We start from the raw sequence: 13,962 nt of genomic DNA, 5'->3' as shown, positions 1-13,962 counted from the left end.
TCCAACCACCCCCCCACCCATCCAACCACCTACCCACCCACCCACCCATCCAACCAACCAACCAACCAACCATCCAACCACCTACCCACCCACCCATCCAACCAACCAACCAACCAACCATCCAACCACCTACCCATCCATCAATCATCCATCCATCCAACCATCCATCCATCCAACCACCCACCCATCTATCCATCATCCACCCATCCATCCATCAGTTAATTTTTCCATCATACTGAACCAACAGCATCCATTAATTTATTTTACAAAAAACCTAGAAAAATTGTTGAATTTTTAAAACAAAAGTAAAAGGTAACTCATTTGATAAATGGCCGTCAGTCAGATTCTGATAAACCAATAAGAAAACGATCAGCATTAATATTGATTAGAACTGAGACTTCACTCTAATTAACAGGTCACGTAACGTCACTTTAGCTACACAAGTACAAACTCTGACACCTCTAAATTTACACCTGATGTGCGACCTTAATTATTTTTGTTTCATTGTGTGGAAGCTGCAGACAACCTTTGACCTTAACCCCGGGGGTGAACTCAGAGGATCAGTGGAGCTGTGCTGGGAGATGTGTTAACAGCAGAAGACTTTGGTTCAGTCTGCAGACCGTCCTGCCCCACAGGAGCCGGCCTGTCTGTCCGTCCGTCTGTCCGCAGCGTCTTACTAAACTGAGTGTGTGCGCAGTGTTGTGTTGCACACACAGCAGATACATGAATCCCTCAGAGCTCACTCAGCTGCTGTCACCACTGTCTGCCAAACCCAAGACTCTGAAACATTTAACCTCTTATTAAGATGTAGGCACAATATAACCACATGACAATGCAGCAAGACTTGCAGAGACGGTACCAGATAAACCTCAGACAGATCGCCATCCGTCACAGGTCAACACTCCCTGGAGCACACACATCAGAAACATCTTTAGCTTAGCTAAGGTTTTAATTTGAGTGTCAATTATTAATAATAATAATAATAATAATGCTGAGTCACTTCATAACACCTGTGTGTCAGAAACTAACGGCAGGTCAAGCTGAACACCAGCGTAGTGAAAAATGGTGGCTGTCGTATCCTGCTGCGGCGGCCATCTTTTATCCTCATTTCAGCGAAGTTCGTTAGAGTTGATGGGAAAAAACCTGTTAGAGGCTCTGAAAGAGGAGGTTCACTTTATTAGTACGGCGAATATAAAACCAGAGGTACTAGCGAATTGTTTTTGTGTTAGAATGGCCTAGTCAAAGTTTGGATCCGGAGGGTTCCAAAGTACCATGATACTTTACTTTGTGTTAGTCTGTCATATAAAATACCAGTGAAGTTTTTGGTTATAAGTGAAAATTTTCAATTACTGATTTAACTCCAGGTGAAATTATGAATTTCGGTGTTGTTGTTGAACAGGGGTGTACAAACTTTTTGTCACAGGGGCCAAATCGTCAATCGTCAATACTGAAATAAAACAAAGCAATAAAGCCCTCCAATTTTTTGATGTTGTTGTTGTTGTTATTCATCACAGATGCAAAACATAAACAGGATTTTGAACATTTGCATTTAATTTTGAAATTATTTTGGGCTCAGCTGAACAAATTTATTCTCAGATATAAAAACAGGATTTGGGTCAGTTTCCTTTAAAATGTTTAAAGTGTTGAGGCGAGTTCAATAAATTAAATAAAAGCTGATTTAGATGCAGCAAAGTTTTCTTGTCAGTAAAAGTCCTTGGATGAAAATGTTTCTACTTGTTCTACAAGCTTAGTTGTAAAAATAATACTTTGTGTTGTACTTAAGATTCACCCCGATTAAAAATATCTACTTTTACCCTCTTTTTTTTACGTCTGCAGCAAGATGTGGAGAAGTTCTCAGACATTGAAAAACTCTACCTCTACCTCAAGTTGCCTACTGGTCCCAGCAGCAGCGCAGAGAAAAGGTAAAACTTCACAGGGCGATAAATCGACTGTTTTAACTAATCAAATTTTTGGTTTTTCCAAGATTACATTTTTGGAAAATCAGGATTTTTTCCCCACCATTCGGTGATGTCAGGGCGTGAAGATGGCGGCCATCTTGACAAGCTTGTTTTACAGCTTCTACTTGTCTGAACTTTAAATTCAGAATATTAGAGCCAGGCTACGATTTTCTTTTAAATTGCAAGAGAAAAGTCACAATATGCAAGAAAAATATATGACATTTGGGTCGAAATAACACAAGAATAAAGTCACAATATTTAGGAGAGTAAAGTAATAATTTTATATGTTAAAATTAAAAACTAAAATGAGAAATTTTAAGACTCTTGTGAAGTCATACTTTGGTACAAGTTTTACAGATATTCAATATTTGAACACATTCAGATTGTTATCAGTAGCAGGATTTTTAAACAACTGTTCAAACAATTGTATCTATTTTGAAGAAAGAACCACTTGAAATGAGATAACCTTTTTTCCATATAAAACAACTTGTTTTCTCGTAATTTTGAGACATTTTTCCGATAAAAATGTGACGTTTTTCTGCTAATTTTAGCTTAATGTAGCCTCACTCTAACACTCTCTAATTTCCTTTTAAGAAAATCAGATCTGGTATGAAAAAAAAATCAGAGATTTTACTTTAAGCCATGTCTCCCAGCCCTGACCTCGCCTGGATGATAAACATCTGAGAAATAACAAATATTCATGATCAAACCACAGAATATGTTTGTGATAAACTGTTTGAGGAGGTTTTAGTGTTGCTGAATCAGTTTCTGTGCAGTCAGTGACTCGGCTCTTTTCTCAGTGACCAGAGCGCCCTGTCGTCCAGCCGCACTCAGCAGATGCACGCGTTCGGCTGGATCCGCGACCATCTGGAGGAATACCCGGAGACCTCGCTTCCCAAGCAGGAGGTCTACGATGAGTACAAGTACGGGCAAAACTCTGCTGCAGAAATCCACCTATTTTAGCCACAAATTCAGAGTTTCACTTTTAGCATACAGCCACTAAATCAGACATTTTTCAGAAATTGCTTTTGTTTTTAGTTTTTCTTTGTGCGAACACCTTACAGTGTTTGTGCCGCGTCCTGCCCTACATTACTGCAGGCTAAAGTGTCGGTATAAATAGATGCAGCAGGCATGAGAATCACAGAGCAGCATGTGTTGGTAATATTAGAATGGAAAATCTGAGACAGCCATTGAAAAGCTCTGACACTCTTATATAACTTTTTTTTTTTTTTTATCTATTTAACTCCACCAGAACAAAAATACAGCAGCTTCCAGAAACATTGGCGCCTTTGGGACCGGCTACTAAAAAAAGACCAAAAACATGCAGCAGGCTTAGTGTTTGTTTGATGCCTACAAGGTTTGTCTAAGTGAACGGGAACTACAGCTGATAATCAATCAATAATCAACCAGGGCAGAGGTTTTGGTGAACTTTACATGTTCATTTTGGGACCTGAATTGACTCATGTGACCTGATGGATCTGTAGTGTCAACAGGTGAAGGTTGTTTCTGCACAATCTGGAAAAGTCTGGGATTTGATTCAGCATTGTTGGGCCAGTTGTCAAAACCAAAAATGAGTTTCTAAAAATTATTTGCAATTCCAGACATTAATTCCTGTCCCATCTCTCCAAAAACCACAAATCTTGCGAAGTATTTCTGGTCTAGTTTGTAGTGCAAATATTTTAGTAAGACAAAAGTAACTTACAAGTAACTTTTCATGTAAGAGCTTATTTTATGTCAATAATTCCTTAAAAAATACCAGTTCTAGTGGCAGATTATTTCACTTATAGTATAGACATAATGTCTTCCTTCCGTCCGTCCGTACGTACGGACGGACGTATGTACCAATATTCTTTTTTGTTTCCTTCCCATCAGTCCACCTATCATCCCTCTCTTACTTTAAATGTGTCAAAAAGTTATAGTGAAGTTCTGCTTACGGACCACAAAACTTTAAAGTCTATTAATTATTCATAAAGTGCTGAAATTCAGCGCATTGCAAAAATATTCACACTGTTTTCATACCCGTACCAATGTCTCCACATTTTATCACATTACAACCTTAAACTTAACTGTATTTTATTGGCATTTTTGTGTGATACACCAACACAAATACATTTATTATTTTTTTAATGGAAGGAAAATGACTGACTTTCATTTTATTCAAATAAAATTCTGAAAATTGAGTTCAGTTTCAGGCTGTCTCCCAGTCAGCTGAAGTTTAGAGGCTGTGTGTTTTGTTTTTGTTGCCAATCCTTTCAAAATAACTTCAGTTAAATTTTATGAAGGGCAACAATTTTGGGTTTTGGGTTTGTTCATTTTTTAAGAAATAACATAAAAAACACAGAGTTTTAAACTTAAGACAGAGAAAGGTAAGAAGCATGTGTTGCTGTGGAAATTTGATGTAAAAGACTTTTTTTTTAAAAAAGAGTAAAGACTACTAAAAACCTGCATTTGTTATTAGAGCTACACTTAAAAATATTAGTTGATTCTATATCGTGTGTTTAAGCAAATATATTAATTAAGTAAAGTTCAACTTTTTTTTAAACTTTATTTTAGGCTCTGGAGCCTAAAATTGTATTGATGTGACAAAAAGTAAAAGTCAGTGAGATAAAAATGCCTTTGAAAGGTATTTCACAGTAAAAGGCCGAGCCGAGGCGTCATGTGACCGCTCTCTCTCGCTTTGCTGTTACTTTACACTAATTTATTTTCTCTCTTGTACGTTTCAGGAGCTTCTGTGACAATCTCAACTATCATCCACTGAGTGCCGCAGACTTTGGAAAGATGATGAAAAACGTCTTCCCGAACATGAAGGCGCGACGGCTCGGCATGAGAGGGAAATCTAAATATCCTTTACCGGAATGGACCGTACTGTACCGGTCTGGCCCATGTCTGTCTGCTCGTGTGTGTGTGTGTGTGTGTGTGTCTGGTCTCAGACCATCTGCTGCAGCAGTTCATAAGCTCTCTAAATATAGATGTGAAATGAAATGAAGCCCCCTTCCACCTCAAAGGCAGCAGCAGAATACAGAGACCCTCGGGGGGCGTTTCTGTGATCTTGACCTTCATGCGTAGCCGAGCCTGTTGAGCTCGTGACGTCAAGCTGCTGTTTGGTTTGTGTTTGTGACCTTCACTAAGGTTAATGTCATTATCTCAGAGGAAGGTGGGGTCAGATATCTCCAATTTTGTCAAGTGGTTAAAAAAGACGTCTTGGTCAGCTGAAGGGAGACTGGTTTTTAGATAAAAGCTTCAGAAGAACTGTTTTTTATTAACATTAAGTCGAATTAAAAAGCCAAACAAGACTCTAGTCTTACTGTGTAAGATTTTTTTCCCCTGCATATTTCACTAACAATGCAGTTTAAAGAGCTTAAAACATAATAAATAAAAATGAAACATTACAATTCAGTGGTAAAATAAAGCAAAGTAATAAAACTAGATGTTCAGTCAGTGTGCCAGTTATTAAACAATGGCAGTTCTAAACAAATTGGTATCTATTTTAAACGAAATCAATGTTTCAGCATTTTTGCAGTTTTCTAGAAAACTAGAAGAAAATCTTCTAGAAAACTGTTCAGAGGATCTTCAGCATGTTTGGTCAGCTGGTTTTACTGATGTACACTGGCTGCTGGAAAAGACAAGAGTTTTGTTGTTGACTTATTGTCCAGAAACCACTTCCTGCATTCTTGTTGGTTGTGCAGGAGGCTCTACTTCAGAGATGTAGGGTTGTATAATTGCACATTTGTTTCCAGCCATTTTCACGTGAGCATAATTGTTGAGTTGGTGGTGTGGCCAGCAGCAGCTTATATGGATTTAAAGAGGCTCTACATTGCAAAAATACAAAATCTTACCAAGTAATTTTGGTCTAGTTTCCAGCACAAATATCTTAGCAAACTTGAAATAAGACAAAACTAACTTACAATTAACTTTTAGCAATATATAGAGACTTGTTTTAAGTAAATAATTCCTTAATATTGATGAAAATGTACTAGTTCCATGGCAGATTATTTAACTTATAACAAGAACATTTTCCCCATGTTTTATGTTAATCTGCCAATAATAGAGCAATATTAAGGAATTCTTTACTTAAAACAAGCCTCTATATCGAGCTGAAAAGTTACTTTTAAGTTAGTTTTGTCTTATTTCAAGTGTAATAAGATGTTTGCACTGTAAACTAGACCAAAATTACTTGGTAATATTTTTGTGTTTTTGCAGTGTAAGCAGCTTGTTATGAAAGAAGCTCATTATAGAATAAAATCTCATTATTTAGGAATGCTTTTGTGTATTAAAAAAATACATAAAAAAGAAGTAATGAACATGTGTTGTTTAGCCCAGACCATTCCTAACCTGTTTAAATACTTCCTGACATGTTTTGGCCTTAACACGGACTTACATATTGCTACAGTGGACTAAGAAAGAGGCCGTTCGTCCACATGCCGTCTTTACCCACTTTGGACCTCCATAAATCAGCAGATGCAGTAAGCAAACCGGACTTTTTAAAAACATTTTTTAGCGCTGCTGGAGAACCTTTTGTTAATCTGTTCTTGCCTGCATCACTCCATCCGTCGATCAGCTCCAGTGTGACGCCCTGGAGTCGTCATGCCATGTGAGCGGCATCAAGGAGGAGGTGCGGTTTGCAGCCTGTGATCTTGTGTGTGAGTGGGCCCAGAAGGTTCTGAAGCGCCAGTTTGATGCCGTGGAAGACCTGGCCCGCTTTCTGATCGACAGCCATTACATCAGCAACAAGTCTCTGGCAGCTCTCACGCTAATGACCGGCGCAGCAGCAGCAGGTGAGCAAGCTAACGCTGCCGAAAGGTGGGGGAGACATCTAGTGGCAGCTACGCGTTACTGCATTCTCTGTGGAGGACCAAAACTGAAATTTGTATTTGTATTTTTTGTTTTTCCTTAAGCATGTGTTTTCGTCAAGAAATGAAAATATTTTCTTTTGTCTTTTCCTTACAAGTGCGTTTTTGTAAAAAAAAAAAAAAAATTTAAATTGCATATATTTTCTTTTTCGTTTTCCTTAAACATGCATTTTGTCAAGATATGTATATATTTTGTTTGATCTTTTCCTTATTGCGTTTGTTCTTTTGTCATTGCCTTGTCTCCTTTTTTAGTGTGCATCGCTATAAATTTGATTCATTTTGTCAAATTAATTTTTGACTTGAAATATTTTTAGTAAAATGATCAAATGTTTTTTAGAGTGCACTTATTTGAGAGGACATTTATTTGAGAAACGTTTTGGGAAAAACATTACTTTTAGGAGTACTTTTACTACATTGTACTTTTACTATGGAGTATTGCCATTACACTCAAGTAAAATTCCTGGATACTCCATCCACTGTGAGTAACTTAAATTAATGAAAAACAAACTGTTTTAACCAAAATAACACCAGACACACACCGGAAGTTTTTGTTAAAGTTTGTTAAGTTTTACAATGAAAGAAATTGATTTGGTAAAATGTTTATTTTGCCAGATTTTGTTATTTATGTAAGTCAAAATTTCCACATAGTTTTATATTTTGGTCCTTCTGGTTATGTATTTTTTTTACTATAGATTGATGTTTTGATCATTGACTTTTTGCTAAATATTTTTTTTTACTATTACTTGAGTAATTTCTTACTTTTTACTTTTTCTTGAGTAAAAATAAATTGAAGCAGTGCTATAATCTTATTTGTGTACAGTTTTTGGGTACTCTACCAATAACATTGTTATTGCAGTGTGTCTTTAAGTCCCTCTGTTTGTCTCCAGAGGTCAAACCTCAACAGACCGTCTCAGCCTTTGCACCCACAGCCGAGGCTCAGCCTTTCCAGCCTCAAGGCAAAATGTTTTCGTCGCCGTCCGTAGACGCAAAGCAGCAGCTGCAGAGGAAGATCCAGAGGAAGCAGCAGGAGCAGAAGATGCTGTCTCCTGTTCTGGGAGAGGAACAGGCGAAGCGGATGCTGGACAGCGTGACTTGTGGCAGCCCCAGCCCTCCCTCTCCGCAGCCGACCATCGGCATCGTGGTGGCAGCTGTGCCGAGTCCCATCACAGTAAGAAATGAGGATTATGTCTTTTAATTTCTCTCCCTGCTTCGACGGGGGTGAAATTACCGTAATAACCCAAGAATGGCTGGAAAGCACAACGTCTCCCCTTTCAGAAACCATTGGAGTTTTTAAGATAGCGCAAAGTGTGGCGGAATTACGGTACTGCAACTTTGGCTGGATCCAGGCCGATCCGTTCAGTCTGGAATGGTTCATCATAGGGCTGAAACGATTCCTCCAATGATTCGAGTACCTCGATTATTAAAATTCCTCAAGGAAAATGTATCTGCCTCGAAGCTTCGTTAAATTATGTTTCATTATTTAGCGCACCGTGTTCCGCCCGGGTCGTTATTTGTGGTGGGCAGCGCTCTCACTTCCTCCTTAGTTGTTGCTAAGCGCTAGCAGCATTGAATTGTCCGGCGTTTTAGCAGGTTTGGGGGGCAAATATGCATTGTTACATAGTGTGGCGCGATTATCGGAGTACGAAAGGTTTTCTGCTATCGGAACCGTGTCGTCACCGTGAGAGAGGGAGAGATACTCGATTAATCTTAAAAATATTCAATAGAGTACAATATTTTTTTGCGACAGCCCTGGTTCATCCTATTAATCGCTTCAGCCCTAACTGTGTTTCTAATTGTTTTTATGTTTAGGTGCAGAAGAGCGGGCAGCTGATGTCACCGAGTCCTGTGGCAGCAGTGGAGAGCAAAGTTCTGCCGATCAACTTTCAGATGGTTTCCCAGCCGGTTCAGGTAGTGAAGCAGAGCCCCAAGCCTGCCCAGAATAACCTGGCCAGTCCAGCGGGGGAGCGCCCAGTTCGCCAGCGCTACGCTCAGATCCTGCCCAAGCCCTCTGCCACCTCCGGCATCGCCATGCGCTCGCCCTCCACCATGATCATCGCCAACAGCCCCATTAAGACGGTGATGACCACATGTCAGGTCAGCCCTGTCAGCCTGGTCAAGATGACCGCCATTTCTCTGGCGCCTACCAGCGGGGAGACGACGTCCCTCACAAACACCACGCTGCGGCCGGCGTCTGCAGGCGTCTCTTCTGCAGACGCCGGCTCCAAACAGAACGCACGGAGCGCTTCAGCTGTGGCCGTCCTGGCCCCGATAACTGGGGCAGACACTCAGAGCATGGATGTGGAAATGGAAGTTGAAGCAATACATATGAACAGCCAAATGCAAAATCCCAGTAGCCAGGCTTTGACCCAGGAGGGAGCAGCAAGCAGAGCTGGAGGTGCAGTTCAGAGAGCGGCTAGTGTGCCCATCCCTCACTCCAAAGGCTTCCTGGGTCTGGAGGAAACATCGGCCAACACAAGCAGCGGAAACTCCTCATCTGCGGTCAAAAGTAGCAGTAATACTGCCAATAAAGCCGGCTCTTTACTCTTAACCTCTCCTAATCTGAACACCAGCACTCTTTCTTTAGCAAACACCAGCAGACTATCGTCCTGCGGAGAATCCGCCCAAGCAGAAGACGGGTTCTTATCAACAAAGAGCTTCAGGAAACGCTCGGGCCTCACTTCAGACCTCTCCCCAGTTAAACGGGTTTTTATGCCCCAGCAGCCAGCAGAGGGCGCTGGTTATCTCCAAGGCCACAGTAGCTCAGGTAGACCAGAGAGTGCACCAGCCTCCAGGGAGCTGGAGATGAAAATGAGCAGCGTCTTCTCCTCTCAGGTCCATGTACAAAGTTCTTCCTCTCTCTTCGACTCTGTTGCCAAAACACAAAGCTCAATGCAGAGGAAAAACACTCCCAGTGTTATGGAAACCGGTGACACCTTGATGCAGGAGCAGCGGGGGCACGCGGTGGGTAACATGCACGGCATACCAGCTAACCCCAGCTACCAGAATCATGCAGGCATGACTTCAAACTCAGCTTATCAGTGCAGTTCTGCAAACTCCCTTCAATTTGTGAATCAAGCAGCTTCTAATCAGCTCCCCATGCAGGAGCACATGGATTACTTCTCCTTCGATGATGATGTGACGCAGGACAGCATCGTGGAGGAGCTGGTCCAGATGGAGGAGCAGATGAAACTGAAACGGCTGCAAGAGCTGGGAAGCTGCGGCCCACTGCAGGGCCAAGCCATCCTGACGCCCAACAGTGTTGCATCCGCCAGCCAGAGGATGAGTGGCTTCTACCAGGCCCCCAGCAGCCTCATCCACACCCCCACTCCCACCTCGGAGGTGATGGGTGGAGCCCAGGCCCTGACCAGAGACAGCCCCTGCTCCCGAATCGCCTCCACCACCCCGGTGGACAGCGCCCTGGGCAGCAGCCGCCACACCCCCATCGGGACGCCTCACTCCAACTGCAGCAGCACCGTCCCTCCCAGTCCGGTGGAGTGCAGGAACCCGTTCGCGTTCACGCCCATCAACTCCAGCGTGACGTGTTTCCACGACAGCAGCCCGGTCTCCAGCAGCCCCGTCAAGCCCATGCAGCGGCCCACGGCGACCCACCCCGACAAGGCCAGGCTGGAGTGGATGAGCAGCAGCTACAGCAGCAGTGGCGGCGGCTCAAACAAATCAAACAGCGGGATGGGAATCCTCACCGGCTACAGAGGCCTGACAGACGAGCCGTTTCAGAAACCCCACGCCTTCGCCGTTCCCCATGCACGCCACCATGACGGCCACTGTGGCCGCCTGACCCCCATCTCCCCGGTGCAGCAGCAGGTCGCCAGCATGAGCAGGCAGGAGGGCTTCGCCGTGCCGGCGCCTCTGGATAACAAAACCACCTGCACGACGTTTCGCTGTCGCAGTGTGAGCCCAGCCGTCCATCAGAGGAACCTCAGCACTCTTCCCAACGTCCCGCGCTCGGTGGTGTCCCCCTTCAACTCTCCCGTGACGCCCGAGGTGCTGAGCATCTTCGCCAACAGCGAGGCAAACCTCGGGGTCAGCAGCTTGGCTCAGAGGAGCCGCTCCGTGCCACTGAACATCATGATGCAAACCGAAGTGCAGCAGTGCAGCAGCATCAGTAGCATCCTTCTGAGCAAGCTGGAAGGGGACCACGATGACGCGCTGCGCGGTTTGGGCGTGCATGGCGTTCCCTCCGCCTACACTGCTCGGATGAACCTGACCCAGATGCTAGAGTCCAACTCCAGCCGCCTCTGCGGCGATGACACCCTGAGCCTCATGGCGTCTGAGTCCGGCGGCAGCTCACAGCAGCCAGGCTACCTCATGGAAAACACTGTTAGCAAACAAATGAGTCTCTCAGCGGGCAACAGCCAAACTCAGCCAGCCTCTGCAGAGCAGCAGCAGGCTCAGTCTGCAATGCTAGCTTTGAGCTCACAGCAGCAGCAGCATCTGGACTTCAGGAACACGCAGCAGCAGCATCTCCTGACAGGGCCGCTCATGGAGCAGGTGTCGGAGCTCGCCGCCGGCGGAGCAGACTTCCCCTGTGAGATCAGGATGGCATCAGAGCTCTCTGGCAGCATCAACGACCTGAACTCACTGGACACAAACCTGCTGTTTGACCCCAACCAGCAGCAGAGCCGGTTCCACAGCGCCGCAGCCGAGGAGCTGAACGACCAGCTGTTCCAGCAAATCAGCGACGCACCACACTCAGGCGGACTGGACTGGCTGGAGAGCAAAGATCACCCCACTGTTGGGCTGATGGGCTGAGAAATTAGACTTTTTCCATTTAAAACTGATGTAGTTGTGTGTTTTTTAAAGTATCTATCAGGTATTTACACCGTAACTCTAATGTACTAACAAAGGACACACTGGAGGTTTGTCCGGTTCAAGTGCCAGGCTGAACTGATATAATGCTGCAACACTAAAACGTCCCTTTAATTATACAATAAAAAAAAATCACCTCCTGTTTTATCAAAAGCAACTCCAGCAAGCAGACAGAGGAAAAAGATAAACACCAGCCTAAACTCACTGTTATATATGTCTCTAAATATATAGGTACATCATGGTATTTAACATTTAACAAACTACATCAATGTTTAAAAAAACATAATATAAATGAAACTATAATCTATTCTTAACTATTAATATATATTACCACAGATCCGTGTGTCTTTGACTTTAATGTAGGAATAAAACTCAACAGTTTACTTAGATATTAATAAAAACTAACCTGTGTGAAAGTGTTCACCTGTGCTGCATCAACATCTAATAATCTCAAGTTTCAAGACACACAAATTAAAATTTTTACATAAACACGAAAATTAATTTCTTCTGACATATTTTCTCATTATCTGCTTGATAACAAATTAAACTTACTTAAAGGAACAAAGTATTCAGATTGTAAAGGGTCAGGAACGCAGTTTAATACATTTTTGTTTTAGCTAAAGTATAAAGTGTATAAATGTGTTTGGTTCTATTTACCACAAAGTTTAGATGAATACATAAACCTGGTTAAGAATGCAAAATAACTGACATTTTTCTATTTTTAGACTAAAAAGATAAAAAGGATCCATCTAAACCAGCTGTCTGTGCTTCCAGGTACATACTAGTTTACACAAACATGACATTTTGATCCAAACTCATCCATGTAACTCTAATCTTATATACAAATATATTTATTATAATGTTTTATCTATCTAATCATATACAAATATAACCAGCCACATTTATTTTCAACCCTGGTGAAGAAATAAATAAATCTCACAGAAATATTATAAAAAATCCAGCACTTACTTTGAGTAGAAATTTAAAAATCCAGTGTTTAGAAATAATTACGCCTACAAAATCACCACTGGTGCAAATGTTGAAATGAATGTAGCTGAAGCCTTTTTTATTTATTCTTTATTTATGTCTACTATTAATTTATTTATATCTGTCCCAGAGGTTTGTTTCCTTTAGCCGCTGGTGCATAATGATGCATATTTATTATCTGTATGTCCTTCTTTAAAAAAGCGATTCAAACAGGATGGGAGACCAATAACTCTGCCACTGTTGATCCAGTTAAATGCAGTTATTCCCTAACTTTGACTATTTACGAGACCATGCTACTGCAATAAAAGAATAAATTATTGAGTTTTTCTTTACAAAATGTGTGTAAAAGTTTATCTTTACAGAACCTTAAAAGGAAGGGAAAAATATTCCTAAAGATTTTCAAGCTTTAAAAACATTTTCAATGTTTGTTTTATGCTTTTATTTAATAGAAACATTGTTGATCTGGGCAGATTTAGTGGTGATGGTTCCCTTAAAACTACACGATTTATGCAATTTCAATCAAAAAGATGTTTTGAGATATTTAATTTTCTCAAAAATAGCTTTAAATAAAATATGTCTCACCAGCAGGGTCCTTTTCAGCCACTAAATAAGAGAAAATGTTTATAATAAAATCACTTTACTAACAAAACCCATTGAATGGGTGATTCTTGCACTGTTTTTATTAATAATGAACATGAAAAGCAATTGTAATCTCTTTTGGGGTTTTTTTTTTCAAGTTTCCCGCTTCTCTCTTGTGGCTTTATGAATATTTATCTTAAACCACTGCATGCTAGAAACGAATTACCTGGATTTTATTTCGTAAATCGAGCCAGGTGCTGTAAAATCCCTGCTGTGTTTAAACTGGCAGGTGCTGTAAAATCCCTGCTGTGTTTAAACTGGCAGGTGCTGTAAAATCCCTGCTGTGCTTAAACTGGGAGGACAATTAAAGGGAGGGTCAGACTGAGACATGGTGAAGAAAGCTTCACCTTTACGTCAACAGAAACTCTCACAGAGGAATAAAGACAGAATACGGTTTAATCCTCATTAATATGTAACGTCAGACTCGATGCTTGTCGTAACGAAAGTGGTGCTTTTATTTTATTGGCTGGGCTGTGTAATAAACCTGTGGCTACAGCGCTGACAATCTGTTGTGCTTTACCATAAAAAAAGAATAATCACTGTGTTCAGGCTGCCATGTGGAGCTCCTCTTCCTACACAGCGCAGCCTCACGTTAAACTAAAGACGCACATGAGGATCTCTGGTTCCTGAGCCTTATGTCCATGCCAAAGATGTCCAGAAACTTGCACTGTGCAGTGAGTGTAATGCTAAATAGTGCTGTG

The 13,962-nt window shown here is 41.8% G+C and overlaps 1 protein-coding gene across 3 annotated transcripts in view; it reads left to right on the top strand.

Moving 5' to 3' along the window:
• Positions 1-13,643, top strand: part of LOC106954281 (DNA-binding protein RFX7-like) — a 33,155-nt gene extending 19,512 nt beyond the window's left edge. Inside the window, exons 3-10 of one of the 3 annotated variants that reach the window (XM_015043652.1) lie at positions 1,837-1,922; positions 2,759-2,881; positions 4,682-4,798; positions 6,337-6,421; positions 6,517-6,733; positions 7,696-7,976; positions 8,618-13,455; positions 13,526-13,643. In XM_015043652.1, the coding sequence (XP_014899138.1) occupies positions 1,837-1,922; positions 2,759-2,881; positions 4,682-4,798; positions 6,337-6,421; positions 6,517-6,733; positions 7,696-7,976; positions 8,618-11,578 (3,870 nt within the window). In that variant the 3' untranslated portion in view covers positions 11,579-13,455; positions 13,526-13,643. Of the gene's footprint in view, positions 1-1,836; positions 1,923-2,758; positions 2,882-4,681; positions 4,799-6,336; positions 6,422-6,516; positions 6,734-7,689; positions 7,977-8,617; positions 13,492-13,525 lie in introns of those variants that run through there. The other 2 variants (XM_015043650.1, XM_015043651.1) reach the window with 2 other exon arrangements.
• The last annotated feature ends 319 nt before the right edge of the window (positions 13,644-13,962 follow it).

The sequence above is a fragment of the Poecilia latipinna genome, unplaced genomic scaffold, assembly GCF_001443285.1.
Source record: "Poecilia latipinna isolate Pla-1442-1.1 unplaced genomic scaffold, P_latipinna-1.0 Scaffold643, whole genome shotgun sequence".
NCBI lineage: Eukaryota > Metazoa > Chordata > Actinopteri > Cyprinodontiformes > Poeciliidae > Poecilia > Poecilia latipinna.
Note: the sequence above shows the minus strand (reverse complement) of the source record. Positions and strands in the feature narration are given on the sequence as shown.